Source organism: Tachyglossus aculeatus, chromosome 1, assembly GCF_015852505.1.
Source record: "Tachyglossus aculeatus isolate mTacAcu1 chromosome 1, mTacAcu1.pri, whole genome shotgun sequence".
NCBI classification, from domain to species: Eukaryota; Metazoa; Chordata; class Mammalia; order Monotremata; family Tachyglossidae; genus Tachyglossus; species Tachyglossus aculeatus.
In genome coordinates this window covers 105702651-105729106 of record NC_052066.1, presented here as the reverse complement: position 1 = coordinate 105729106, position 26456 = coordinate 105702651, and the positions used below count along the sequence as shown (strand labels likewise).

General features: G+C 47.7%; 1 protein-coding gene across 1 annotated transcript in view; it reads left to right on the top strand.

The window, feature by feature from the left end:
- The first annotated feature begins 1100 nt into the window (after positions 1-1100).
- The window catches only part of CRNKL1 (crooked neck pre-mRNA splicing factor 1), a 47433-nt gene continuing 22077 nt past the window's right edge, over positions 1101-26456 (top strand). The window contains 7 exon segments of the mRNA XM_038744393.1: positions 1101-1182; positions 6311-6463; positions 7041-7132; positions 7269-7427; positions 10752-10918; positions 14506-14684; positions 19877-20047. Coding sequence (XP_038600321.1) covers positions 1132-1182; positions 6311-6463; positions 7041-7132; positions 7269-7427; positions 10752-10918; positions 14506-14684; positions 19877-20047 — 972 coding nt within the window. The 5' untranslated portion in view covers positions 1101-1131.

The following is a 26456-nucleotide window of genomic DNA, read 5'->3' as shown; positions in this document are numbered from 1 at the left end:
TCTGATCCCCCATTTTACAGATGAGGGAACTGAGGCCCAGAGAAGTCAAGTGACTTGCCCAAACAGTAAGCGCTTAACAAATACCATCATTATCAGTATTATTATTATTATCCTTATTATTATATTTAATAATGATAAGAAGGTTGTCCCACGGGGGGGCTCACAATCTTCTTCCCCATTCTACAGAAGAGGGAACTGAGGCCCAGAGAAGTCAAGTGACTTGCCCAAATAGTAAGCGCTTAACAAATGCCATCATTATCATTGTTATTAATATAATTAATATTAATATATCCTATTATATAATTGATCATATATAATATATAATTGGCATATAACATATAATATTATTGTTTATAATAGAATAGAATAGAATAGAAATGACATAATACAATACAATATAATATAATACAATACAATACATATAACATAATACAATATAATATAATACAATACATATAACATAATACAATATAATATAATACAATACATATAACATAATACAATATAATATAATATATTATATATATAATGCATATCATATATAATATAGCATATTATATATAATGGCATACGATTATATAATATATGATATATAATATAATTAATATTAATATATCCTCATATGATTGATCATATATAATTGGCATATAATAATATACAATATTATTGTTTATAATATAATACAATACAATATAATATAACATAATATAATATATATGGCATAATATAATATATAATATATAATATAACACATATAACATAATACAATATAATATAATATAATACATATAACATAATACAATATAATATAAGATAATACATATAGTACAATACAATACAATATAATATAATGATATAGTAATAATAAGAAATAGCATCCTCCTCCTCCTCCTCGTCATGGCTCAGTCCAGTGCTCTGCACACAGTCAAGCGCTCAACAAACCCGACTGAGCGGCCGCTTACCGGTCCTTCCCGCAGGGGTTGCCCCGGGAGACGCGCCTCCGTTACCGGGGCAACGGGCGCGATGGGCGGGGGTGACGTCACGGGGGATGGAGGGCGGCCCCACTTCCGGTTCCGGGTGAAGGGTCACGCGGCGGCCCCTGGAGGAGGAGGAGGCGGCGGCGGCGGGAAGATGTCGGCCTCTACGGCGGCCGGGAAGCAGCGCATCCCCAAAGTGGCCAAGGTCAGGGCGGCCCACGACGAGCGGGAGGGCTGCATTTTATTGCACTGCATCTCATGTCCTCTTCTCTTAATCCATCCTGGGCCTGGATCATCATCAAGCGTATTTATTGAGCGCTTACCGTGTGCAGAGCACTGTGCTAAGCGCTTGGGAAGTACAAGTTGGCAACATATAGAGACGGTCCCTGCCCAACAGTGGGCTCACAGTCTAAAAGTCTAGATCCCATAGCCATCCATTCATTCCTTTCTCTTATCCATCCGGTGCCTAGATCATCATCATCAATCGTCTTTATTGAGCGCTTACTGGGTGCAGAGCACTGGACTGAGCGCTTGGGAAGTACAAATTGGCAACACATAGAGACGGTCCCTACCCAACAGTGGGCTCACAGTCTAGAAGGGGGAGACAGAGAACAAAACCAAACATGCTAACAAGATAAAATAAATAGAATAGATATGTACACGAAAAATAAATAGAGTAATAAATCTGTACAAACATATATACATATATACAGGTGCTGTGGGGAGGGGAAGGAGGTAAGATGCGGGGGTGGAGAGGGCAACGAGGGGGAGAGGAAGGAAGGGGCTCAGTCTGGGAAGGCCTCCTGGAGGAGGAGAGCTCTCAGTAGGGCCTTGAAGGGAGGTAGAGAGCTAGCAATCAATCAATCGTATTTATTGAGCGCTTACTGTGTGCAGAGCACTGTACTAAGCGCTTGGGAAGTACAAATTGGCAACATATAGAGACAGTCCCTACCCAACAGTGGGCTCACAGTCTAAAAGACCAGGCCCGGGGGAGGACGTGGGCCGGGGGTCGACGGCAGGACAGGCCCGCCATGGCTAGATCCCATAGCCATTTAATCATTTCTTTCTCTTATCCATCCTGTGCCTAGATCATCATCATCAGTTGTATTTATTGAGCGCTTACCATGTGCAGAGCACTGGACTAAGCGCTTGGGAAGTCCAAGTTGGCAACATATAGAGACGGTCCCTACCCAACAGCGAGCTCACTGTCTAGAAGGGGGAGACAGGCAACAAAACCAAACATATTAACAAAATAAAATAAATAGAATAGATGTGTACCAGTTTCGACTACGGGAGGGAGAGTCAATCAATCAATCAATCAATCGTATTTATTGAGCGCTTACTGTGTGCAGAGCACTGGACTAAATGCTTGGGAAGTACAAGTCGGCAACATATAGAGACGGCCCCTACCCGACAGTGGGCTCACAGTCTAGAAGGGGGAGACACACAACAAAACCAAACATATTAACAAAATAAAATCAATAGAATAGATGTGTACCAGTCTCGACTACGGGAGGGAGAGTCAATCAATCAATCAATCGTATTGAGCGCTTACTGTGTGCAGAGCGCTGTACTAAGCGCTTGGGGAGTCCAAGTTGGCAACATATAGATACGGTCCCTACCCAACAGTGGGCTCACGGTCTAAAAGGGGGATCACCTCCATCGCCCCCATCTTACCTCCTTCCCTTCCCCACAGCACCTGTATATATGTATATATGTTTGTACAGATTTATTACTCTATTTATTTTACCTGTACATATCTATTCTATTTTATTTTGTTAGTATGTTTGGTTTTGTTCTCTGTCTCCCCCTTCTAGACTGTGAACCCATTGTTGGGTAGGGACTGTCTCTATATGTTGCCAACTTGTACTTCCCAAGCGCTTAGTACAGTGCTCTGCACACAGTAAGCGCTCAATAAATACGATTGATTGATTGATCACCTAGCCATTCATTCATTCATCCCTATTTATTGAGCACTTACCATGAGCCCCTTGTTGCGGAGGGACCGGCCCTCTGTGTGGCCAACTTGTCCTTCCCAAGTGCTCAGTACAGTGCTCTGCACACAGGAAGCGCTCAATAAATACGATGGGATGACTGAATAAGGACCGACTCTAGATGCTACCGACTTGTCCTTCCCAAGCGTTTAATACAGTGCTCTGCACACAGGAAGCGCTCAATAAATACGATGGGATGACTGAATAAGGGCCGACTCTAGATGCTACCGACTTGTACTTCCCAAGCACTTAGTACAGTGCTCTGCACACAGGAAGCATTCACTAAATATGATGGGATGACTGAATAAGAACTGGCTCTCCATGTGGCCAACTTGTACTTCCCAAGCGCTTAGTAGAGTGCTCTGCACACAGTAAGCGCTCAATAAATACGATTGAGTGAATGAATGAGTGATAGACTGTGGGCCTCTCGGTGGACAAGGACTGTATCCCACCTGATCACCTCTTACCTACCCCAGCGCTTAGAACAGTGCCTGCACAAAGGAAGCAGAATCGATCGGCTTCTCTGGACCTCAGTTTCCTCATCTGAAAAATGGAGATAAAGACCGTGAGCCTCACGTGGGACAGGGACTGTGTCCAACCTGATTACATTGTATCTACCCCAGCGCTTAGAACAGTGCCGGGCACGTCAGAAGCAGAGTCAGTAAGCTCCTCTGGGCCTCAGTTTCCTCATCTGTCAAATGGAGACTAAGACAATGGGCCCTATGCAGGGACGGCGTCCAACCTGATTAGCTTGGGTCTGCCCCAGTGCTTAGAACAGTATCTGGCATGTAGTAAACGGAGTCAGTCACCTTCTCTGGGCCTCAGTTTCCTCATCTGTAAAATGGAGATTAAGACCGAGCCCCGTGTGGGACGGGGATTGTGTCCGACCTAAGTATATTCATTCAATCGGATTTATTGAGCGCTTACTGTGTGCAGAGCACTGTACTAAGCGCTTGGAAAGTCCAAGTCGGCAACAGGTAGAGACGGTCCCTACCCAACGGCGGGCTCACAGTCTAGAAGCAGGTATCTACCCCAGTGCTTAGGGCACATAGTAAGAACCTGATCACCTTGTAACTTCCCCAGCGCTTAGAACAGTGCTTTGCACATAGTAAGCGCTTAATAAATGCCATCATTATTATTATTATTACTTCAACAAATACCATAAAAATGGATGAAAGAATGAACAGGGACCGTGTCCAACCGGATTAGCTTGTATGTGAGCCCCATGTGGGACAACCTGATCACCTTGTATCCTCCTCAGCTCTTAGAACAGTGCTTTGCACATAGTAAGCGCTTAATAAATACCATTATCATTATTATTATTATTATTAACAAATGCCCTTAAAAAGAAAAGCAATTATTGTAGGTTTGAGGAATGGGGAGATGTGGACTGAACGTTTTCGTAGAAGAATGATCCGGGCAGCAGAGCCAAGTAGGGGCTGTCGTGGGGAGAGATAGGAGTATCCAGTCGTATTTATTGAGCACCTGCGGCGTGCAAAGCACTGTACTGAGCGCTTAAGAGCACTGTACTGAGCCTCTCAGGAGGCTGATGCAGAAGGCAAGTCGGGATAGAAGTGCTTGGATCAGCATAGTAGCAGTTTGGTTGGCGAGGACAGGGTGGACTTTAGCGACGGACAGATTTTGGTGACAATGTATGGGTTGAATGAGAGAGATGATTTGGATAATACCAAGGTTAAGGACTCATGAGTTGGAGGGTAGTGGTGTTGTCTACAGTGCGGGGGAAAACGGGGTGGACAGGGAGGAAAGATGAGAATTTCCGGTTTGGACATGGAAGCGCTTAGTACAGCGCCCTGCACAGAGCTAGCACTCCGTAAATGCCATTGATTGAGTCCTACCACGTCGGTCCATTTGGGCAAAATGCAGTGTAAAATTTGGCCCCAGTGATTTGGGTGAAGGAGGAAATTTTGGGGCATTTACCTGTGGCATTGCAGCAATAATAATAATAATGATAATAATAATAATAATAATAATAATAATAACAGTGGTATTTAAGTGCTTGCTAGTAAGCGTGGTAAGCGCTTAACAAATACCATTATCATTATTACTATGTGCCAAGCACTGTTCTAAGTGCTGGGGTGGATACAAGGTTAGGTTGTCCCACGTGGGGCTCACAGTCTTAATCCCCATTTGACAGATGAGGGAACTGAGGCACAGAGAAGTGAGTTGCGCAAAGTCACACAGCCGACAAGTGGCAGAGCCAGGATTAGAACCCAAGACCTCTAACTCCCTAAGCCTGTGCTCTTTCCACTGAGTCATGCCGCTTCCCTAGCACATCATCAATCATCAATCGTATTTATTGATTAGCACATACTATACTTGTATCCACCCCAGCGCTTAGTACAGTGCCTGGCACATAGTAAGCGCTTCACAAATACCGTTACTATCATTATTATTATTATGCAGGACTTGGTGTCTTCCCAGCTCTACAGTACAGAATACTCATTCATTCATTCATTCAATCGTATTTATTGAGCGCTTACTGTGTGCAGAGCACTGTACTAAGCGCTTGGGAAGTCCGAGTTGGCAACATATAAAAATAGCCGAGTAGCCAGGGTATAATGTTAGTAGATTTAATAATAATAATCCAGTAATTCGTAGCAGTGTAGGAATTTGTTTCAAAAACGTCCCTCCCAGATGTACCGTCGAATCGTGTACCCCCAACCCAGTAATTCCCTTTAAGCAGTGGTTTTACAGTGTGCGGCTTTGCCCCCGAATACAAATTTGTTCGAGAACACTGCGAGTGGCTTGTAGCGGAGGTGACTTTTGTTTCCTTTTGATCGCGCCCATTTCTGTCAGAAAGTCCAAGGGTTTTTGGACTGGAACCTTGGGAGGGAATTCGGGAACATCTCCCTGACAACATGAGCCAGTTTGAAGCAGGACATGGCCCCGCGTTGGGAGGAAATCGCTTGTGTACATTCACCCCGAGTCCTACAGCGTGAGTTTTCCGTACCGCAGGGGTCCCTGAACCTGCAACCCCTTTGTTTTAGGAAAACTGTGCGTCCTTCCCCGTGACAAAAGGATCGCTCCCTTTTTCTCTTAATCGGCCGGGGATCCGCCAGTCGCAGAATCATAGGTAATGTGTCTGTGTGGTCTCACACGGTCCTTCCTTAGTGCGAGGTTCTTGAAGAACACAACGCCCTGGGTAGTTTGCGTTTGGTTCATAAACGGATGGAGATATTCGGCATCGAGCTCACGAGCATCCCTTGACTCTGTGGCCAAAAGCCCGCCACCAGATTTTCTGAAACTGTTCTGAAATCGTGGGCGGGGAGGAACGCGGACGAAGGCGAGAGATTAAGCGGGTCGCTGCTGGTTTTCCAGGTGAAAAACAAAGCCCCGGCCGAAGTGCAGATCACTGCCGAACAGCTCTTAAGAGAAGCTAAGGAACGAGAACTTGAGCTTCTCCCGCCACCTCCCCAGCAGAAGATCACCGATGAAGAAGAATTAAACGATTACAAACTCAGAAAAAGAAAGGTAAGTCCAAGCGAACGCTGGGGAGGGGAAATTCTGGGAGCTGAGGAATGGCTAGTCCAGGGCGAGAAGACGCTTCTGAGCGTTTCCTCACCTCCGGCTAGCGGCATTAAAGTGAAGTGGAAAGTGAAGATCTGTTTCGAGGTGACTTGGGTTCCCGGCCTACTCCATACGGATCCAGTTTGATCCATTTTGTGGCGGGAAGAAATGAAATCCAAGTGTACCGCCCCATCCTACGGCATCCTGCGTCGGCCACTGACCCCGACGGAACTAGAATAGCGAAAAGCCCTTGGCCGGGTGTGCGGGAAAACGAAACTGGGAAAATCCAAGTGGAGAAATAGTAGAGGGAAACGGGTGAGTGGGCTTGCTTACACGTATGCCAGGAGGAAACGTCTGTAGATACTTGCGTGAACCACACAATCGCAAGTAGTAATCTCCTGCATTGTTCTCCCCTCGATGCTTCTGGATTATGATTTGTCCGAATTCATTAGAAAGTGACTCCGTCGTTTAGTCAGCCTGAAATGAGTGCGGTGAGACCTTCGATTTTTGTTTTTTTTTTAACGCGACTGTTTCCCTCGAGACTTTCGAAGATAACATACGGAAGAACAGAACTGTCATTAGTAACTGGATAAAATACGCACAATGGGAAGAAAGCTTAAAGGAAATACAAAGGTGAGTTTCGACGCAGCTGCCGTTTCACGGGCTTTCGGTAAGCGCTTCGGTAGGACGGGGCATCCCCGCCGGGAAATCGAAAGCCCCGTAATTGAGCCATACCGCTTTTGATGTTCCCCCGAAATCTTGTCCGTAGGGCCCGTTCCATATACGAGCGCGCCTTGGATGTGGACTACAGAAATATCACCCTGTGGCTGAAATATGCAGAAATGGAAATGAAGAACCGCCAAGTTAATCATGCTCGGAATATCTGGGATCGGGCCATTACAACTCTCCCCCGGGTCAACCAGTTCTGGTAAGTTGTTATCGTTGTTATTATTGTTATCGTTCATTCATTCTGTCGTATGTATCGGGGGCCTACTGTGTGCGGAGCACTGGACTAAGCACGTGAAAAGGACAGTTCAGCAACGGATTGAGACCATCCCCACCCAACGACGGGCTCGCAGTCTAGAAGTGGGGAGACGGGCGACAAGACAAAACAAGTAGAAAGCGGTAGCATCAAAACAGATAAATAGAATTATAGATGTATACACATCGTTGATAAAATAAATCGAATAATAAATATGTAGAAATATGCACAAATGCCGTGGGGAGCGGGGTAGAGAGGAGGGAGGGGGTTGGGGCGATGGGGAGGGGAGGAGGAGCAGAGGAAAAGGGCTCAGTCTGGGAAGGCCTCCTTGAGGAGGCGAGCTTTCAGGAGGCTTTGAAGGGGAGAAGTGATCTTATTATTTGGCGGATGTGTGAGATTATTATTATTGTCATCACGATTAGTGATAATACCATTATGGATACCGTTACCATGAATAATAATGATAAAATCATCATCATCATCAATCGTATTTATTGAGCGCTTACCGTGGGCAGAGCACTGTACTAAGCGCTTGGGAAGTCCAAGTTGGCAACATATCGAGACGGTCCCTACCCAACAGTGGGCTCACAGTCTAAAAGGGGGAGACAGAGAACAAAACCAAACATACTAACAAAATAAAATAGAATAGATATGGACAAGTAAAATAAATAGAGTAACAAATATGTACAAACATATATACAGATATACAGGTGCAGTGGGGAAGGGAAGGAGGTAAGATGGGGGGGGTGGTCTTAAAGTGCCTCTGTGCCAAGCACTGTACTAAGCATCAGGGTCGATACAAGATAATCAGGTCGGACACAGTCCCTGTCCCACATGGAACCCATCGTCTAAGAGGGAGGAAGAGTGGATATTTAATCCACATTTTATAGATGAGGAAACGGAAACTCAGAGAGGTTTTGCGGCCTAGTAGAGAGAGCACGGGGCTGGGAGGCAGAAGGACCTGGGTTCTAATCCCGGCTCTGCCCCTCGTCTGCTGCGTGATGTCGGGCAAGTCACTTCGTTGCTCTGGGCCTCAGTGGCCTCCTCTGTAAAATGGAGATTAAGATTATGAGCCCTGTGTGGGGCAGGGACTGTGTCCAACCTGATTAGCTTGTAGTTAGCATTAGTACAGTACCTGGCACGTAGTAAGCGCTCAATAAATACACCGGTCATCACCCTCTTTTAGTGACTTACCCAAGGTCCCACATCAGGCACCTGACAGAACGAGGGTTAGAATCCAAGTCCTGACTCCTAGGCTTTTCCCGCTAGACTATAAACTGGGTAACTTTGAGCCTTGTATATACGGCCGGCCATGGCTGGGCCATGATGATGACGGCATTTATTAAGCGCTTACTACATGCAAAGCACTGTTCTAAGCGCGTTTTCAAGCATCCCTCCGGCCTCTGTCTTTAGAATCGCCAGAACCCGCCATTGGCCCTAACTCCCTGAAACTTAACCCACGCACTCTGCTTCCAAGAATGGTGTTTTAAAATAGCATCAGGATTGGGTTTGCATGCAGGTAGGGAATGTGTCTGTTTATTGTTGTCTTGTACTCTCCCAAGCGCTCAGTACGGTGCTGTGCACACAGTAAGCGCTCAATAAATCCGATTGAATGAATGAACGAATGCACCTCGGCCTTTCCTAGCACGCAAAGAGGCCTGGGCACTGACACTTAGGGGCCATCATTTCTTTCAGTTGCTAAAGCTGCTTAGGGGAGCCATTGTCGGGGTCGGGGGAACTGGGAATTGAGGCTGAGTCTGGTGGGGTCTTGTTACCCAGCAACCACAGGTGCCAAAAGTATTCTAGATAAATCGGTTTTCAGAGACTCGATAAATAAGATATGATTTTCTCTGAAATGCCAGGACGTTTCACTGACTTGACATTACGTTCATTCATTCATTCAGTCGTATTTATTGAGCACTTACTGTGTGCAGAGCACTGTACGAAGCGCCTGGGAAGTACAAGTTGGCAACATATAGAGACGGTCCCTACCCAACAACGGGCTCCCAGTCTAGAAGCGGGAGACAGACAGCAAAACGAAACACGTGGACAGGTGTCAAGTCATCAGAATAAATAGAAGTAAAGCTGGATGCACATCATTAACAAAATAAATAGAATAGTAAATATGGTGTCAAGTCATAGAAATAAAGCTAGAATCACCTCCTCCAGGAGGCCTTCCCAGACTGAGCCCCTTCCTTCCTCTCCCCCTCCTCTCCCTCTCCATCCCCCCATCTTACCTCCTTCCCTTCCCCACAGCACCTGTATATATGTTTGTACATATTTATTACTCTATTTATTTGTTTTACTTGTACATATCTATTCTATTTATTTTATTTTGTTAGTATGTTTGGTTTTGTCTCCCCCTTTTAGACTGGGAGCCCACTGTTGGGTAGGGACTGTCTCTATATGTTGCCAATTTGTACTTCCCAAGCGCTTAGTACAGTGCTCTGCACACAGTAAGCGCTCAATAAATACGATTGATGATGATGATGATGGTGATGCACCTCATTAACAAAATAAATAGTAAATATGTACCAGTAAAATAAATAGGGTAATAAATCTGTACAAACATATATACAGGTGCTGTGGGGAGGGGAAGGAGGTAGGGTGGGGGGTGGGGAGGAGGAGCATGAGTCTCAAAAACAGCTTTTTGCTAGATCACAGGCTTTTTAGAAACTATAATTCGAGTGGCCTGTCCTTGGAATTTTAGAGATGCTTCTGGAGGTTAGGGTTTTAGAGAAACAAAATAGCTTTTTACATCACGTTTTTGGATGAACCCTTCCGTACTTAAAAAAAAAAAAAAACAAGCAAACACAACTTCCTATCCATTGCTACACCTGCTGCTGGAGGTTAGGGTTTTAGAGAAACAAAATAGCTTTTTACATCACGTTTTCGGATGAACCCTTCCATACTTAAAAAAAAAAACCAAGCAAACACAACTTCCTATCCATTGCTACACCTTTGATCATTTTGCCCCCCTGACTTCATGTTTTTGGATGCATCTTTCCATACTTAAAAAAAACCAAGCAAACAAAACTTCCCATCTCTTGCTACACCTTTGATCATTTTGCCCCTCCGACTTTTTCCATCAGACCATCGACGGTGTAAATTGAGCACTGTACCGAGCTCCTGGGACAGTACAACGTCGCAGAATTAGTAGGCGTGTTCCGTCCCTACAGGCCCGGGGGAGACCGATATGAAAGCGTCTCGTCTGGGGGTGGGGAGGCGGACGTTAAAATATCCCCATGCTTCACGCCTTTGTTGTCCAAGGTACAAGTACACGTACATGGAGGAGATGCTGGGGAACGTCACCGGAGGCCGGCAGGTGTTCGAACGCTGGATGGAGTGGCAGCCTGAAGAGCAGGCCTGGCACTCCTACATCAATTTCGAGCTGAGGTACAAGGAGGTGGACCGGGCCCGCTCCATCTACGAGCGCTATATCCTTTGGGAATGATGGGGCTAACCTCACACTCGAAGCGGGAAGGAGGAGCCTCTCGAAGGAGCCCCGCCTGGTAGGAAAGGAACATCGGTGCCGGAGTTGCCGTGGAGGCAGAGTTCCCGTGTTTGACTTTGTCGTCATCAGGCAAAGCGCGTAATAGTAACGGTGGTATTTGGTAAGCGCCGACTAGATGCCGAGCACTGTTCTAAATGCTGGGGTAGATACGAGGTCATCAGGTTGTCCCACGTGGGGCTCACAGTCACTCATTCAGTCGTATTTATTGAGCGCTTACTGTGTGCAGAGCACTGGACTGAGCGCTTGGGAAGTACAAGTCGGCAACCTATAGAGATGGTGTCAATCCAACAATGGGCTCATAGTCTAGACTGAACTCCTTGTCTTCCCTCCCAAACCCTGCCCTCTCCCTGAATTTCCCATCTCTGTTGACGGCACTACCACCCTTCCTGTCTCACAAGCCCGCAACCTTGGTGTCATCCTCGACTCGCTCTCTCATTCACCCCTCACATCCAAGCTGTCACCAAAACCTGCCGGTCTCAGCTCTGCAACATTGCCAAATCCGCCCTTTCCTCTCCATCCAAACCACTACCCTGCTTGTTCAAGCTCTCATCCTATCCCCTCTGGACTACTGCATCAGCCTTCTCTCTGATCTTCCATCCTCGTGTCTCTCCCGACTTCAATCCATACTTCATGCTGCTGCCCGGATCGTCTTTGTGCAGAAACACTCTGGGCATGTTACTCCCCTCCTCAAAAATCTCCAGTGGTTACCAATCAATCTGCGCATCAGGCAGAAACCCCTCACCCTGGGCTTCAAGGCTGTCCATCCCCTGGCCCCCTCCTACCTCCCCTCCCTTCTGTCCTTCCACAGCCCAGCCCGCACCCTCCGCTCCTCCGCCGCTAATCTCCTCACCGTACCTCGCTCTCGCCTGTCCCGCCATCGACCCCCGGCCCACGTAATCCCCCGGGCCTGGAATGCCCTCCCTCTGCCCATCCGCCAAGCTAGCTCTCTTCCTCCCTTCAAGGCCCTGCTGAGAGCTCACCTCCTCCAGGAGGCCTTCCCAGACTGAGCCCCTTCCTTCCTCTCCCCCTCATCCCCCTCTCCATTCCCCCCATCTTACCTCCTTCCCTTCCCCACAGCACTTGTATATATGTTTGTACATATTTATTACTCTATTTATCTTGTTCATATCTATTTTATTTATTTTATTTTGTTAGTATGTTTGGTTTTGTTCTCTGTCTCCCCCTTTTAGACTGTGAGCCCACTGTTGGGTAGGGACTGTCTCTGTATGTTGCCAACTTGTACTTCCCAAGCGCTTAGTACAGTGCTCAGCACACAGTAAGCGCTCAATAAATACGATTGATTGATAGACGGGAGAGACACTGGACTAAGCGCTTGGGAAGTACAAGTCGGCAACCTATAGAGACAGTGTCAATCCAACAACGGGCTCATAGTCTAGACGGGAGAGACAGACAACGAAACAAGTAGACAGGTGTCAAAACTGTCAGAATAAATAAAATTATAGCTATATGCACATCATTAATAAAATAGAATAGTAAATATGTACAAGTGAAATAAAGTAATAAATATGTACAAATATATATAAGTGCTGTGGGGAAGGGAAGGGGGTAAGGCGGGGGGGTGATGAGGAGGAGAGGGAAAAGGGGGCTTAGTCTAGGAAGGCCTTCTGGAGGAGGTGAGCTCTCAGTTGGGCTTTGAAGGGAGGAAGAGAGCTAGCTTGGCGGATGGGCAGAGGGAGGCCATTCCAGGCCCGGGGGAGGACGTGGGCCGGGGGTCAACGGCGGGACGGGTGAGAACGAGGTACGGTGAGGAGATTAGCGGCAGAGGAGCGGCAGTGGAGGGTGCAGGCTGGGCTGGAGAAGGACAGAAGGGAGGTGAGGTAGGAGGGAGAGGCTTGAAGCCGAGAGTGAAAAGTTTTTGCTTGATATGTCATGATCATGATCCCCATTTGACAGATGAGGTCACTGAGGCACAGAGAAGTGAAGTGACCTGCCCAAAGTCACACAGCTGACCAGCGCTGGGGCCGGAATTAGAACCCTTCTAGACTGTGAGCCCACTGTTGGGTAGGGACCGTCTCTATATGTTGCCAACTTGTACTTCCCAAGCGCTCAGTATAGTGCTGTGCACACAGTAAGTGCTCAATAAATACAATTGAATGAATGAATGAGTGAACCCAGGGCCTCTGATTCCCAAGCCCGGGTTCTTTCCACTAAGCCACGCTGCTTCTCGTGGGTATCAGCGTTACTCAGCGCTGTCTTAGGCAGCGGAAGGGGATGTAGAATTAGGAGATTCAGGTCCTAATTAGACATTCGAGAAGCAGCGTGGCTCAGTGGAAAAAGCATGGGCTTTGGAGTCAGAGGTCGTGGGTTCAAATCCCGGCTCCTCCACTTGTCAGCTGTGTGACTTTGGGCAAGTCACTTCACTTCTCTGGGCCTCCGTTCCCTCATCTGTAAAATGGGGATGAAGACTGGGAGCCCCACGTGGGACAGCCTGATTACCTTGTATCTACCCCAGCGCTTAGAACAGTGCTTTGCACCTAGTAAGCGCTTAATAAATACCAACATTATTATTATTATTATTATTATTATTATGTCCTGCCTGTAGAGAGGCAGTACACAAAAAAGAGGATAAACAATCTACCAGTGTGAAGGTAGATAAGTAAATCCTACTTCCCAAGCACTTAGTACAGTGCTCTGCACACAGTAAGCGCTCAATAAATACGATTGAATGAATGAATGAATGAATAATAAACCACTAGGAGCATAAGAATGGTGAGATGACGGGGAAGATGGGGAATTAATCAGGAAATGCCTTCCGGAGGAGGTGGCTCTTTGGAATCAATCAATCGTATTTAATCAGTCATATCAATCGTATTTTCTTCTTTGGTGGAAGAAGAACATGTTTTGGCCAAGCTGAAGACAGAAGGTATCCTAAGCAGCAGGGGAAAGGGGAGTTTCTTGAGTTCCAGTTCTGAGAGCTGACGCCTGGGAAACCGGTATCACCGTAGGAAACATTTCTTAAGCAGCCCTCAGACTCTTCCGGATAAAAGTGAAGTAGATAATCATAACAGTTACGGTACTTATTAAGCGCTTACTATGTGCCAAGCGCTATTCTAAGTGCCGGGGTCGATATGAGGTAATCAGGTTGTCCCACGTGGGGCTCACAGGCTTCATCCCCGTTTTCCAGATGAGGGAACCGAGGCACGGAGAAGTGAAGTGATTTGCCCAAGCGCAGCGGGCAAGTGGCGGAGCGGGATTGGAACCCGCGTCCTCCGACTCCCAAATTCGGGCTCTTCGCCGCTTCATTTGCCCCGCTTGGAAACAATCCCTTCAAGGCTTTCCTGTCACCTCTGACATTGCGTCTCTTTTGCTGAAAGCCGAAAACGTCTGCCTGATGTTCTCCTAATTCATCCGCGTCTTGGTCCTTCGGGATGGTATAAGTCCAGAGGCGAAGAGTCGGCTTCGTCTTTCACTAGCGTTGTCGTCTTGCGTCTGGGGTGACCAGCGGGAAATGGGGTCCGGCTCCGTGGCTTTTCCTTCATTCCTCCCCACTCGTTATTGTCCACCCCGATGTGAAGAACTGGATCAAGTACGCTCGCTTTGAAGAGAAGCACAGCTATTTTGCCCACGCGAGGAAGGTGTACGAGAGGGCCGTGGAGTTCTTCGGAACGGACCATATGGACGAGCATCTCTACGTGGCCTTTGCCAAGTTTGAGGAAAACCAGAAAGAAGTAAGTTGGGGACTGCGACTCAAAAGAATCCGTGATTTTTATAAACACCCTCAATTGATTTCTTGTACCCGGGAAGGCGTTCAGTTGAGGACTGAACATTCGGTGGTGGTTGGATTCCGTCCTGCCCCGTTATCGATAGGGATCCTTTGTGCAGGTGGGTGACTTGGTTGACTAGGTGCCCCGGTTCATCTCTTTAGTTAATCAATGAACACTTAGTGCGCAGAGCACTGTACTAAACGCTCTACCTCATCTGTAAAATGGGAATTAAGACTGTGAGCCCCCCGTGGGGCAACCTGATTACCTTGTAACCTCCCCAGCGCTTAGAACAGTGCTTTGCACATAGTAAGCGCTTAATAAATGCCATTATTATTATTATTATTATTATTATTATTATTATTATTACAATACAGTATTGTTGGTAAGCACGATCTCTGCTTTACTGCTTACAATCTAGTCCCGTCTGGAAATACGATTTGTCTCCCTCAGGAGCTGCTTGTCCCGGAGTTTGAGCTTCTCCCCAACCCGTTACCCCTGACGGAAGAATTCATTAGTAGCGCGGGAATCCAACCCCCGGAGGCGGTTGCAAAATAACAGTAGTCACCCTTTCGGACTTGGAGAGCTGTGGGAGACGACGAGCATTTATTAAGCGCTTACTATGTGCCAAGCACTGTTCTAAGCGCTGGGGAGGTTGCAAGGTGATCAGGTTGTCCCACGGGGGGCTCACAGTCCTCATCCCCATTTTCCAGATGAGGGAACTGAGGCCCAGAGAAGTGAAGTGACTTGCCCAAGGTCACACAGCTGACAGTTGGCGGAGTCGGCATTCGAACCCGTGACCTCTGACTCCCAAGCCCGGGCCCTTTCCACGGAGCCACGCTGCTTCCATTCAGTCACTCCACCCTATTATTGAGCGCTCCCTCCTAAATTTATTGATTTATTTTACTATTTATTTATTTATTTCACTATTTATTTATTTATTTTACTATTTTTTATTTATTTTACTGTTTATTTATTTTACTATTTATTTATTTATTTTACTATTTATTTATTTTACTATTTATTTATTCATTTTATTATTTATTTATTTATTTTACTATTCATTCATTCATTTTACTATTTATTTATTTATTTTACTTGTACATTTTTATTCTATCTATTTTATTTTGTTAAGAGGCTTTGTTTTTGTCGTCTGTCTCCCCACTTTCCGGACTGTGAGCCCGCTGTCGGGTAGGGACCGTCTCTGTATGTTGCCGACTTGGACTTCCCAAGCGCTTAGTCCAGTGCTCTACACACAGTAAGCGCTCAATAAATAATAATAATAATAATAATAATAATAATAATAATAATAAATACGATTGAATGAATGAATGACTTGTGATGACGGCGGGATTCTGACGGTAGAGGATTCCGGGTGCGCTCAGGGGATACGTCATCTTGGGTCTTCCGATCGATCTGATCGTTCGCGGCCGGGATCCCGAGTGGGGGCCGTCATCCTCTAGGGCTACAGCCTCCTCAGTCCTGGATTAAAGGAATGGGCCCCACCCCAGCCCCAATTCTTTCCACGACCTCTGTTCAGGGAAGAATGACATGACGTACACTTAGTACAGTGCATACAGGAAGTGCTCAATAAATACCATTGATTGATGAAATGGTGGGAAGGTGCCTAATACTACAGTAGTGTGCCAAGTCCGGGGACAGGAAGAGTGACTCCTCTTCGCGTACTTTGCTTGGACTTAGGCTTTTCTTACCACCAGCAGACAATAATGGAAGCAGCGTGGCTCAGTGGAAAGAGCCCGGGCTTCGGAGTCAGAGGTCGTGGGTTCAAATCCCGACTCCGCCAACTGTCAGCCGTGTGACTTTGGGCAAGTCGCTTCACTTCTCTGGGCCTCAGTTCCCTCATCTGTAAAATGAGGATTAAGACTGCGAGCCCCATGTGGGACAACCTGATCACCTTGTATCCCCCCAGCGCTTAGAACAGTGCTGTGCTCATAGTGAGCGCTTAACAAATACCATCATTGTTATTATTATTAGTAATGAGCCCACTGTTGGGTAGGGACCGTCTCTATCTGTTGCCAACTTGTACTTTCCAAGTGCTTAGTACAGTGCTCAGCATACAGTAGCGCTCAATAAATATGATTTTAGACTTTTAGACTGTGAGCCCACTGTTGGGTAGGGACTGTCTCTATATGTTGCCAATTTGTACTTCCCAAGCACTTAGTACAGTGCTCTGCACATAGTAAGCGCTCAATAAATACGATTGATGATGATGATGATTGAATGAATGAATCAATGAATGAAGCTTATGGCTTCATCATTAATGCGTTTTTAGCCTTAACTGTGTCGGATCCAGGCTCAATATGGGAAACGGGGAGTAGAGTCCAGAGGGCTCACTTGTTTCGTCCCATGTCCAAAGCCAGTTTTTCATTAATAACGGTGTCGTCCGACCTCTCCAAGGGATTGTCGTGAACCGATTTAGGTTGGAAGGGGGTTGGCGGAGCAGAATGGTGCAAATTAACATCAGGGTTGATTTTTCGGGTGTAGGTTCCCCGCCGCCTACCTCATAGGTCATAGGGTAATTTGTCTTTAGCTTTTCAGACCTGCTTTAGCAGTGACTCGCTGATATTCAGCATGTATTAAAAGTTACACTTCCATCCTCAACGCATGTAAGATACATGGCAGGGTAAGTTCGTTTGGCACACTGCAGAGCGAGGATGAGAAAACCAGACCAGAGGAATAGACTTCAAGTAGTAGTGGTAGGAATAGTATCTATTGAGCGCTTACTGGGTGCAGAGCACTGTACTAAGCACCAGGAGGGAATTCAGCACAGTCCTTGTCCCTCCAGGGGCTCACAATAAATAATGATGGCATTTGTTAAGCGCTTCCTAGGTGCACTGTTTTAAGCGTTGGGGAGGATACAGGGTGATCAGGTTGTCTCACGTGGGGCTCACAGTCTTCATCCCCATTTTTTACAGATGAGGTAACTTAGGCACAAATTCTCAGGCCCCCAGTTCCTCCCCCTTCTCCTTCCCTCACCCCCAACGATCTGGCCTCCTACTTCATTAATAAAATTAAATCCGTCAGGTCCGACCTCCCCAAGGTCACTCCCGCAACTTCTCCAGCCCCCCGGCTCTCAGCACTCTCTGCTACTCTCCCATCCTTCCCAGCAGTAGCCTCAGAGGAGCTCTCCTCCCTCCTCTCAAGTGCTACTCCGGCCACCTGTGCTTCTGACCCCATTCCCTCTCATCTCATGAAATCTCTTGCTCCGTCCCTTCTCCCCTCCTTAATTTCCATCTTCAACCGCTCACGCTCCACTGGTTCCTTCCCCTCCACCTTCAAACATGCCCACGTCTCTCCCATCCTAAAAAAACCCTCTCTTGACCCCACCTCACCTTCTAGTTATCGCCCCATCTCCCTCCTACCATTCCTTTCCAAACTCCTTGAATGAGTCGTCTACACGCGCTGCCTCGAATTCCTCAACAACAACACTCTCCTCGACCCCCTCCAGTCTGGCTTCCATCCCCTACATTCCATGGAAACTGCCCTCTCAAAGGTCACCAATGACCTCCTGCTTGCCAAATCCAACGGCTCCTACTCTGTCCTAATCCTCCTCAACCTATCAGCTGCCTTCGACACCGTGGCCCACCCCCTTCTCCTCAACACGCTATCCGACCTTGGCTTCACAGACTCCGTCCTCTCCTGGTTCTCCTCTTATCTCTCCGGTCGTTCTTTCTCAGTCTCTTTTGCAGGCTCCTCCTCCCCCTCCCATCCTCTTACTGTGGGGGTTCCCCAAGGTTCAGTGCTTGGTCCCCTTCTGTTCTCAATATACACTCACTCCCTTGGTGACCTCATTCGCTCCCACGGCTTCAACTATCATCTCTACGCCGATGACACCCAGATCTACATCTCTGCCCCTGCTCTCTCCCCCTCCCTCCAGGCTCGCATCTCCTCCTGCCTTCAGGACATCTCCATTTGGATGTCTGCCCGCCACCTAAAACTCAACATGTCCAAGACTGAACTCCTGCCTCCTCTCTGATCTCCCATCCTCGTGTCTCTCCCCACTTCAATCCATACTTCATGCTGCTGCCCGGATTGTCTTTGTCCAGAAATGCTCTGGGCATGTTACTCCCCTCCTCAAAAATCTCCAGTGGCTACCAATCAATCTGCGCATCAGGCAGAGACTCCTCACCCTGGGCTTCCAGGCTGTCCATCCCCTGGCCCCCTCCTACCTCCCCTCCCTTCTCTCCTTCTCCAGCCCAGCCCGCACCCTCCGCTCCTCCGCAGCTAATCTCCTCACCGGGCCTCGCTCTCGCCTGTCCCGCCATCGACCCCCGGCCCACGTCCTCCCCCGGGCCTGGAATGGCCTCCCTCTGCCCATCCGCCAAGCTAGCTCTCTTCCTCCCTTCAAGGCCCTACTGAGAGCTCACCTCCTCCAGGAGGCCTTCCCACACTGAGCCCCCTCCTTCCTCTCCCCCTCCCCCCCCCTTCATCCCCCCCGCCTTACCTCCCTCCCTTCCCCACAGCACCTGTATATATGTATATATGTTTGTACATATTTATTACTCTATTTATTTTACTTGTACATATCTATTCTATTTATTTTATTTTGTTAATATGTTTGGTTTTGTTCTCTGTCTCCCCCTTCTAATAATAATAATAATAATGATGACATTTGTTAAGCACTTACTATGTGCAAAGCACTGTTCTAAGCGCTGGGGAGGATACAAGGTGATCAGGTTGTCCCACGGGGGGCTCACAGTCTTCATCCCCATTTTCCAGATGGGGTCACAGGGGCACAGAGAAGTGAAGTGACTTGCCCAAAGTTGCACAGCTGACAAGTGGCGGAGCCGGGATTTGAACCCGTGACCTCTGACTCCAAAGCCCGGGCTCTTTCCACTGAGCCACGCTGGTTCTCTTCTAGACTGTGAGCCCACTGTTGAGTAGAGACCGTCTCTATATGTTGCCAACTTGGACTTCCCAAGCGCTTAGTACAGTGCTCTGCACACAGTAAGCACTCAAATACAATTGATTGATTGATTGATTGATTAAGTGACTTGCCCAAAGTCACACAGCTGACAATTGGCGAAGCCGGGATTTGAACCCATGACCGCCGACTCCCAAGCCCGGGCTCTTTCCGTTGAGCCACGCTGCGTCTCTAGTCCGTTAGCCCGCTGGTGATGATTTGTTCTTCTTTGCAGTTCGAAAGAGTGCGCGTGATCTACAAATACGCCCTGGATAGAATTTCAAAGCAGGAGGCCCAACAACTCTTTAAAAATTACACTATCTTTGAGAAGAAATTTGGGGACCGGAGAGGTATCGAAGACATCATTGTGAGCAAACGGAGATTCCAGTATGAAGAGGAAGTGAAGGTAGGCAGCGTGCGGATCCTTAACCGCGTCGATATGTTCAAAAAAAAAAACAAAACACACACCGTGCTAACCGTCCTTCAAGATTACTGCACGCCAAATGTGAGTTTAACCTTAATCATCATCATCAATCGTATTTATTGAGCGCTTACTATGTGCAGAGCACTGTACTAAGCGCTTGGGAAGTACAGATTGGCAACATATAGAGACAGTCCCTACCCAACAGTGGGCTCACAGTCTAAAAGGGGGAATGATAGATTCTGGCTCATTCATTCAGTCGTATTTATTGAGCGCTCACTGTGTGCAGGGCACTGTACTGAGCGCTTGGGAAGTCCACGTTGGCACCATATAGAGACGGTCCCTACCCAACAGTGGGCTCACGGTCTATCCCAGGGAGGAGAAGCAGCGTGGCTCAGTGGAAAGAGCCTGGGCTTTGGAGTCAGAGGTCAGGGGTTCGAATCCCAGCTCTGCCACATGTCTGCTGTGTGACACTGGGCAAGTCACTTCGCTTCTCTGAGCCTCAGTTCCCTCACCTGGAAAACGGGGATGAAGACTGTGACCACCTGATCACCTTGTATATCCCCCCCAGCGCTTAGAACAGTGCTTGGCATATAGTAAGCGCTTAACGAATGCCATTATTATTATTATTACTTTAAAGACGTATATAAAGTAAGAAAAATCTGTTCCATCTTGAAAAGCAGGAGGAAAGGGGTGGGGAGGAACAAAAGGAAACCTGACAAGAGACGGGTTGAGGAAGGGAGAGGATTGCGGGCAACCTGGCTAAATCTACTTGCCAGCGAGATCGGCTCTCAGGCTCGATTAGACCCTAGCACAGCTAATGTAGTTGACTGTATCTGCCTCAGCACTTAGTACAGTGCCTGGCACATAGTAAGCGCTCAACAAATGCAATAATAATAATATGTTATAATAATAATAATAACTTAAGCGCTCAACAAATGCAATAATGATAATATGTTATAATAATAATGATGATGATGATGATGGTATTTGTTAAGCGCTTACTATGTGCCAAGCACTGTTCTAAGCACTGGGGGGGATACGCGGGGCTCACAGGCTCCAGACCCAGGAGCGTACGTCTTGGTTGGTAAAGCCGGAAGGCAGGGTCTGGGATTTCATTTAATAATAATAATAATAATAATAATGGCATTTATTAAGCGCTTACTGTGTGCAAAGCACTGTTCTAAGCGCTTTCATTTCCAAAGTACATTTCGGTTTTGTTGGATGGGCTGTGTTTCGAGCGCGGCACTTTTTACCGTACCGCTCCACGTGCTTGGTAAAAAGTGCCGCGCTCGAAACACAGCCCCTCCAACAAAACTCTCAGGCCCTGCAACCCGGGACCCCCAAATAACCTACAGGAACGCACATGAAATGTGCTTTGGAAGTGAAAGCGCTTAGAACAGTGCTTTGCACGTAGTAAGCGCTTAATAAATGCCGTTATTATTATTATTAGCACGTGGAGCTGTACAGTATAATGATGTACAAGGCGACGTCGCCCACCTGTCCGAGAAAACCCGAGCCGGCCGCATCCCTGGGCTAAGCGACGGCAGGGTACCCCAGGGGGCTGCTGTGCGGCCATCTGAAACGAGGCCCAGGTTATCGGGGGGCCGTCTCAGACAACGAGGTAGAGGAGCCATCAGCTGGGAGGGGGCAGCGGCCGGCGGGCACCCAAGCGCTTAGTACAGTGCTCTGCACACAGTAGGCGCTCAATAAATACGACTGATTGATCAGGAGAGTGTAGTTTACGGAAAGAGCCCGCGTCTCGGGATCAGGGCGACCCGCGTTCCAATTCCGGCCCCGCCACCAGTTCGCTCATTCATTCATTCAGTCGTATTGATTGAGCGCTTACCGTGCGCAGAGCGTCTTCATCATCATCAGTCGTATTTATTGAGCGCTTACTATGTGCAGAGCACTGTACTGAGCGCTTGGGAAGTACAAATTGGCAACATAACGTTGAACATTGAAGAGCACTTCACTGAGCGCTTGGAAAGTGCAATTCAGCAGCAGATAGAGAAGCAGCGTGGCTCGGTGGAAAGAGCCCGGGGTTGGGAGTCAGAGGTCACGGGTTCAAATCCCGGCTCCGCCAATTGTCAGCTGTGTGACTTTGGGCAAGTCACTTCACTTCTCTGGGCCTCAGTTCCCTCATCTGTAAAATGGGATTAAGACTGTGAGGCCCCTGTGGGACAACCTGATCACCTTGTAACCTCCCCAGCGCTTAGAACAGTGCTTTGCACATAGTAAGTGCTTAGTAAATGCCAGTATTATTATTATTATATTATTATTATAAATAGAGACAGTCCCTGCCCATGCTAGTCTGCTGTGTGACCTTGGACCAGTCCCTTCACTTCTCTGTGCCCCAGTGTCCTCATCTGTAAAATGGGGCTTATGGCTGTGAGCCCATGTGGGGCAGGGACTGTGTCCAACCCGGTTAGCTTGAGAAGCAGCGTGGCTCGGTGGAAAGAGCCCGGGCTTGGGAGTCAGAGGTCATGGGTTCAAATCCCCGCTCCGCCAACTGTCAGCTGTGTGACTTTGGGCAAGTCACTTCACTTCTCGGGGCCTCAGTTACCTCATCACTACAATGGGGATGAAGACTGTGAGCCCCCCGTGGGACAACCGGATCACCTTGTAACCTCCCCAGCGCTTAGAACAGTGCTTTGCACATAGTAAGGACTTAATAAATGCCATCATCATTATTATCATTATTATTATTATTATTATTATTATTAGCTTGGGCTATCCCAGCACGTGGCTCAGTGGAAAGAGCCCGGGCTTTGGAATCAGTGGTCATGGGTTCGAATCCCGGCTCCGCCACATGTCTGCTGTGTGACCTTGGGCAAGTCACTTAACTTCTCTCAGCCTCAGTTCCCTCATCTGTAAAATGGGAATTAAGACTGTGAACCCCGGCGTGGGACAACCTGATCATCTTGTATCCCCCCCAGCGCTTAGAACAGTGCTTTGCACATAGTAAGCGCTTAACAAATGCCATCATCATTATTATTATTATTATTAGCTTGGGCTATCCCAGCACTTGGAACAGTGCTTTGCCCATAGTAAGTGCTTAATAAATGCCATCATCATCATCATTATTATTCTTATTATTAGCTTGGGCTATCCCAGCACTTAGAACAGTGCTTTGCACATAGTAAGCGCTTAATAAATGCCATCATTATTATTATTATTAGCTTGGGCTATCCCAGCACTTAGAACAGTGCTTTGCACATAGTAAGCGCTTAATAAATGCCATCATCATTATTATTGTGACTGTTATTATTAGCTTGGGCTATCCCAGCACTTAGAACAGTGCCTGGCACATAGCACTTAATAAATGCCATCATCATTATTATTCTTATTATTAGCTTGGGCTATCCCAGCACTTAGAACAGTGCTTTGCACATAGTAAGCGCTTAATAAATGCCATCATCATCATTATTATTCTTATTATTAGCTTGGGCTAGCCCAGCACTTAGAACAATGGCTGGCACATGGTAAGCGCATAACATATACTATATGTTGCCGACTTGGACTTCCCAAGCGCTTAGTCCAGGGCTCTGCACACAGTAAGCGCTCAATAAATACGACTGAATGAATGAATAAAAAAGTGGGGGGGATTAAAGGGGGCTGCTCTTTGGGCGAAGGCCTTGGGAGGGATGGGGCGCGTTCGTCAAACGGCAAGTGGGCAGATGCGTCAACACAGCGAAGGGCAACCTTTCCGCGCCCGTAAGGCGAAATGTAGCGTCGACTCTATCCATCGATCCCCGCTATTTGAGTACCTCCTGTGCGCGGGGCACTGTATTAAGCACCCGAGAGAGCACGATACAACAGAGTCGGTAGGCGTGTTCCCTGCCCGCAGCACGCTTGCGGTCTAGAGGTGGTGTCCGGGTCTTTTCAACCGCGTCGCACCCAGAAAGGATCTCCTTCAGGGTAGTCTCGTTTCCAGGGAAGCGTGTAGGCCATTTAACTAGGGTAGATTTGAGAGAGCTTTCTGCAACTCTTAACTTGTGAAGAAAAATGAGGTCATGTGTGGGAAGCCCATAGTGGGCAGGGAACCTGTCTTCCCACCCTGTTGTATTGCACTCTCCCAAGTGCTTAGAACAGTGCTCCGCACCTAGTAAGCACTCAATAAGTACCATTGATTGACTGAGCAGCTCCATGGGAGGGGATCCTTATGGGAAGTTTCCCGTTTTCTTACTCCCTACTGTGTCGCCCTGACTTGCTCCCTCGGTTCTTTCCCTGTCCCAGCCCCACGGCACCTATGTACAGATCTGTCATTTTATTTGACTTTCCTGTCACTGTGGATGGCACTACCCTCCTTCCCGTCTCCCAAGCCCGCAACCTTGGTGTCATCCTCGACTCCGCTCTCTCGTTCACCCCTCACATCCAAGCCGTCACCAAAACCCGCCGGTCTCAGCTCCGCAACATCGCCAAGATCCGCCCTTTCCCCTCCATCCAAACCGCTACCTTGCTGGCTCAATCTCTCACCCTATCCCGACTGGATTACTGCATCGGCCTCCTCTCTGATCTCCCATCCTCCTGTCTCTCCCTGCTTCAGTCTGTACTTCACTCTGCTGCCCGGATTATCTTTCTACAGAAACACTGGTCTTGTCACACACACCACCCCCCACCAGCCCCCGCAAAAAAAATCTCCAGTGGTTGCGTATCAACGTTCGTATGAAGCAGAAACTCCTCCCTCTCAGCTTCAATCAATCAATCGTATTTATTGAGTGCTTACTGTGTGCAGAGCACTGTTATAAGCGCTTGGGAAGTACAAGTTGGCAACATATAGAGACGGTCCCTACCCAACAGCGGGCTCACATTAAGAAGGGGGAGACAGAGAACAAAACCAAACATATTAACAAAATAAAATAAATAGAATAGATATGTACAAGTAAAATAAATAAATAGAGTAATAAATCTGTACAAACATACATGTATACAGGAGCTGTGGGGAAGGGAAGGAGGTAAGATGGGGGATGGAGAGGGGGAGAGGAAGGAAGGGGCTCAGTGTGGGAAGGCCTCCTGGAGGAGGTGAGCTCTCAGTAGGGCCTTGAAGGGAGGAAGAGAGCTAGCTTGGAGGATGGGCAGAGGGATTGGGGGCATTCCAGGCCCGGGGGAGGACGTGGGCCGGGGGTTGACGGCGGGACGGGCGAGAACGAGGTACGGTGAGGAGGTTAGCGGCGGAGGAGCGGAGGGTGCGGGCTGGGCTGGAGAAGGAGAGAAGGGAGGGGAGGTAGGAGGGGGCCAGGGAATGGATGGACAGCCTTGAAGCCCAGGGTGAGGAGTTTCTGCCTGATGCGCAGATAGATTGGTAGCCACTGGAGATTTTTGAGGAGGGGAGTGATATGCCCAGAGCGTTTCTGGACAAAGACAGTCCGGGCATCGGTGTGAAGTATGGATTGAAGTGGGGAGAGACAAGAGACTTCAAGTCCCTCCATCCCCTCGCGCCCTCCTACCTCACCTCCCTTCTCTCCTTCTCCAGCCCATCCCGCACCCTCCGCTTCTCTGCCGCTAATCTCCTCACTGGGCCTCGTTCTCGCCTGTCCCGCCATCGACCCCCGGCCCACGTCCTCACCCTGGCCTGGAATGCCCTCCATCCACACACCTGTCAAACTAGCTCTCTTCCCCCCGCCTTCAAATCCCTAGTGAGAGCTCACCTCCTCCAGGAGGCCTTCCCAGACTGAGCCCCGCTTGTCCTCTGCTCCTCCTCCCCTCCCCATCACCTCGACTCCCTCCCTCTGCCCTACCCCCTTCCCCTCCCCACAGCACTTGTGTATATTTGTACATATTTATTATTGTATTTATCTTATTAGAGATGTGTATGTATCTATCATTCTGTTTATTTATATTGGTGCTATTGATGCCTGTCTACCTGTTTTGTTTTGTTCTCTGTCTCCCCTTTCTAGACTGTGAGCCCGTTGTTTGGTAGGGATTGTTTCTATCTGTTGCTGAATTGTACTTTTCAAGTGCTTAGTACAGTGCTGGGCACACAGTAAGCGCTCAATAAATACGATTGAATGAATGAATGAGAGATTGAAGCAAAGCCAACAGCTGAGAAGCACTGTGGCATAGTGGATAGAGCACAGGCCTGGGACTCAGAAGGTGATGGGTTCTAATCCCAGCTCTGCCACTTTCACTCATTCAATCGTATTTATTGAGCGCTTACTGTGTGCAGAGCACCGTACTAAGCACTTGGGAGGTACAAGTTGGCAACATATAGAGACGGTCCCTCCCCAACAACGGGCTCACAGTCTAGAAGGGGGAGACAGACAACAAAACAAAACACGTGGACAGGTGTCATCACAATAAGTAGAAGTAAAGCTAGATGCGCATCATTAACAAAATTAAATAAATAGAATAGTAAATATGTACAAGTAAAATAAATAGAGTGATAAATCTG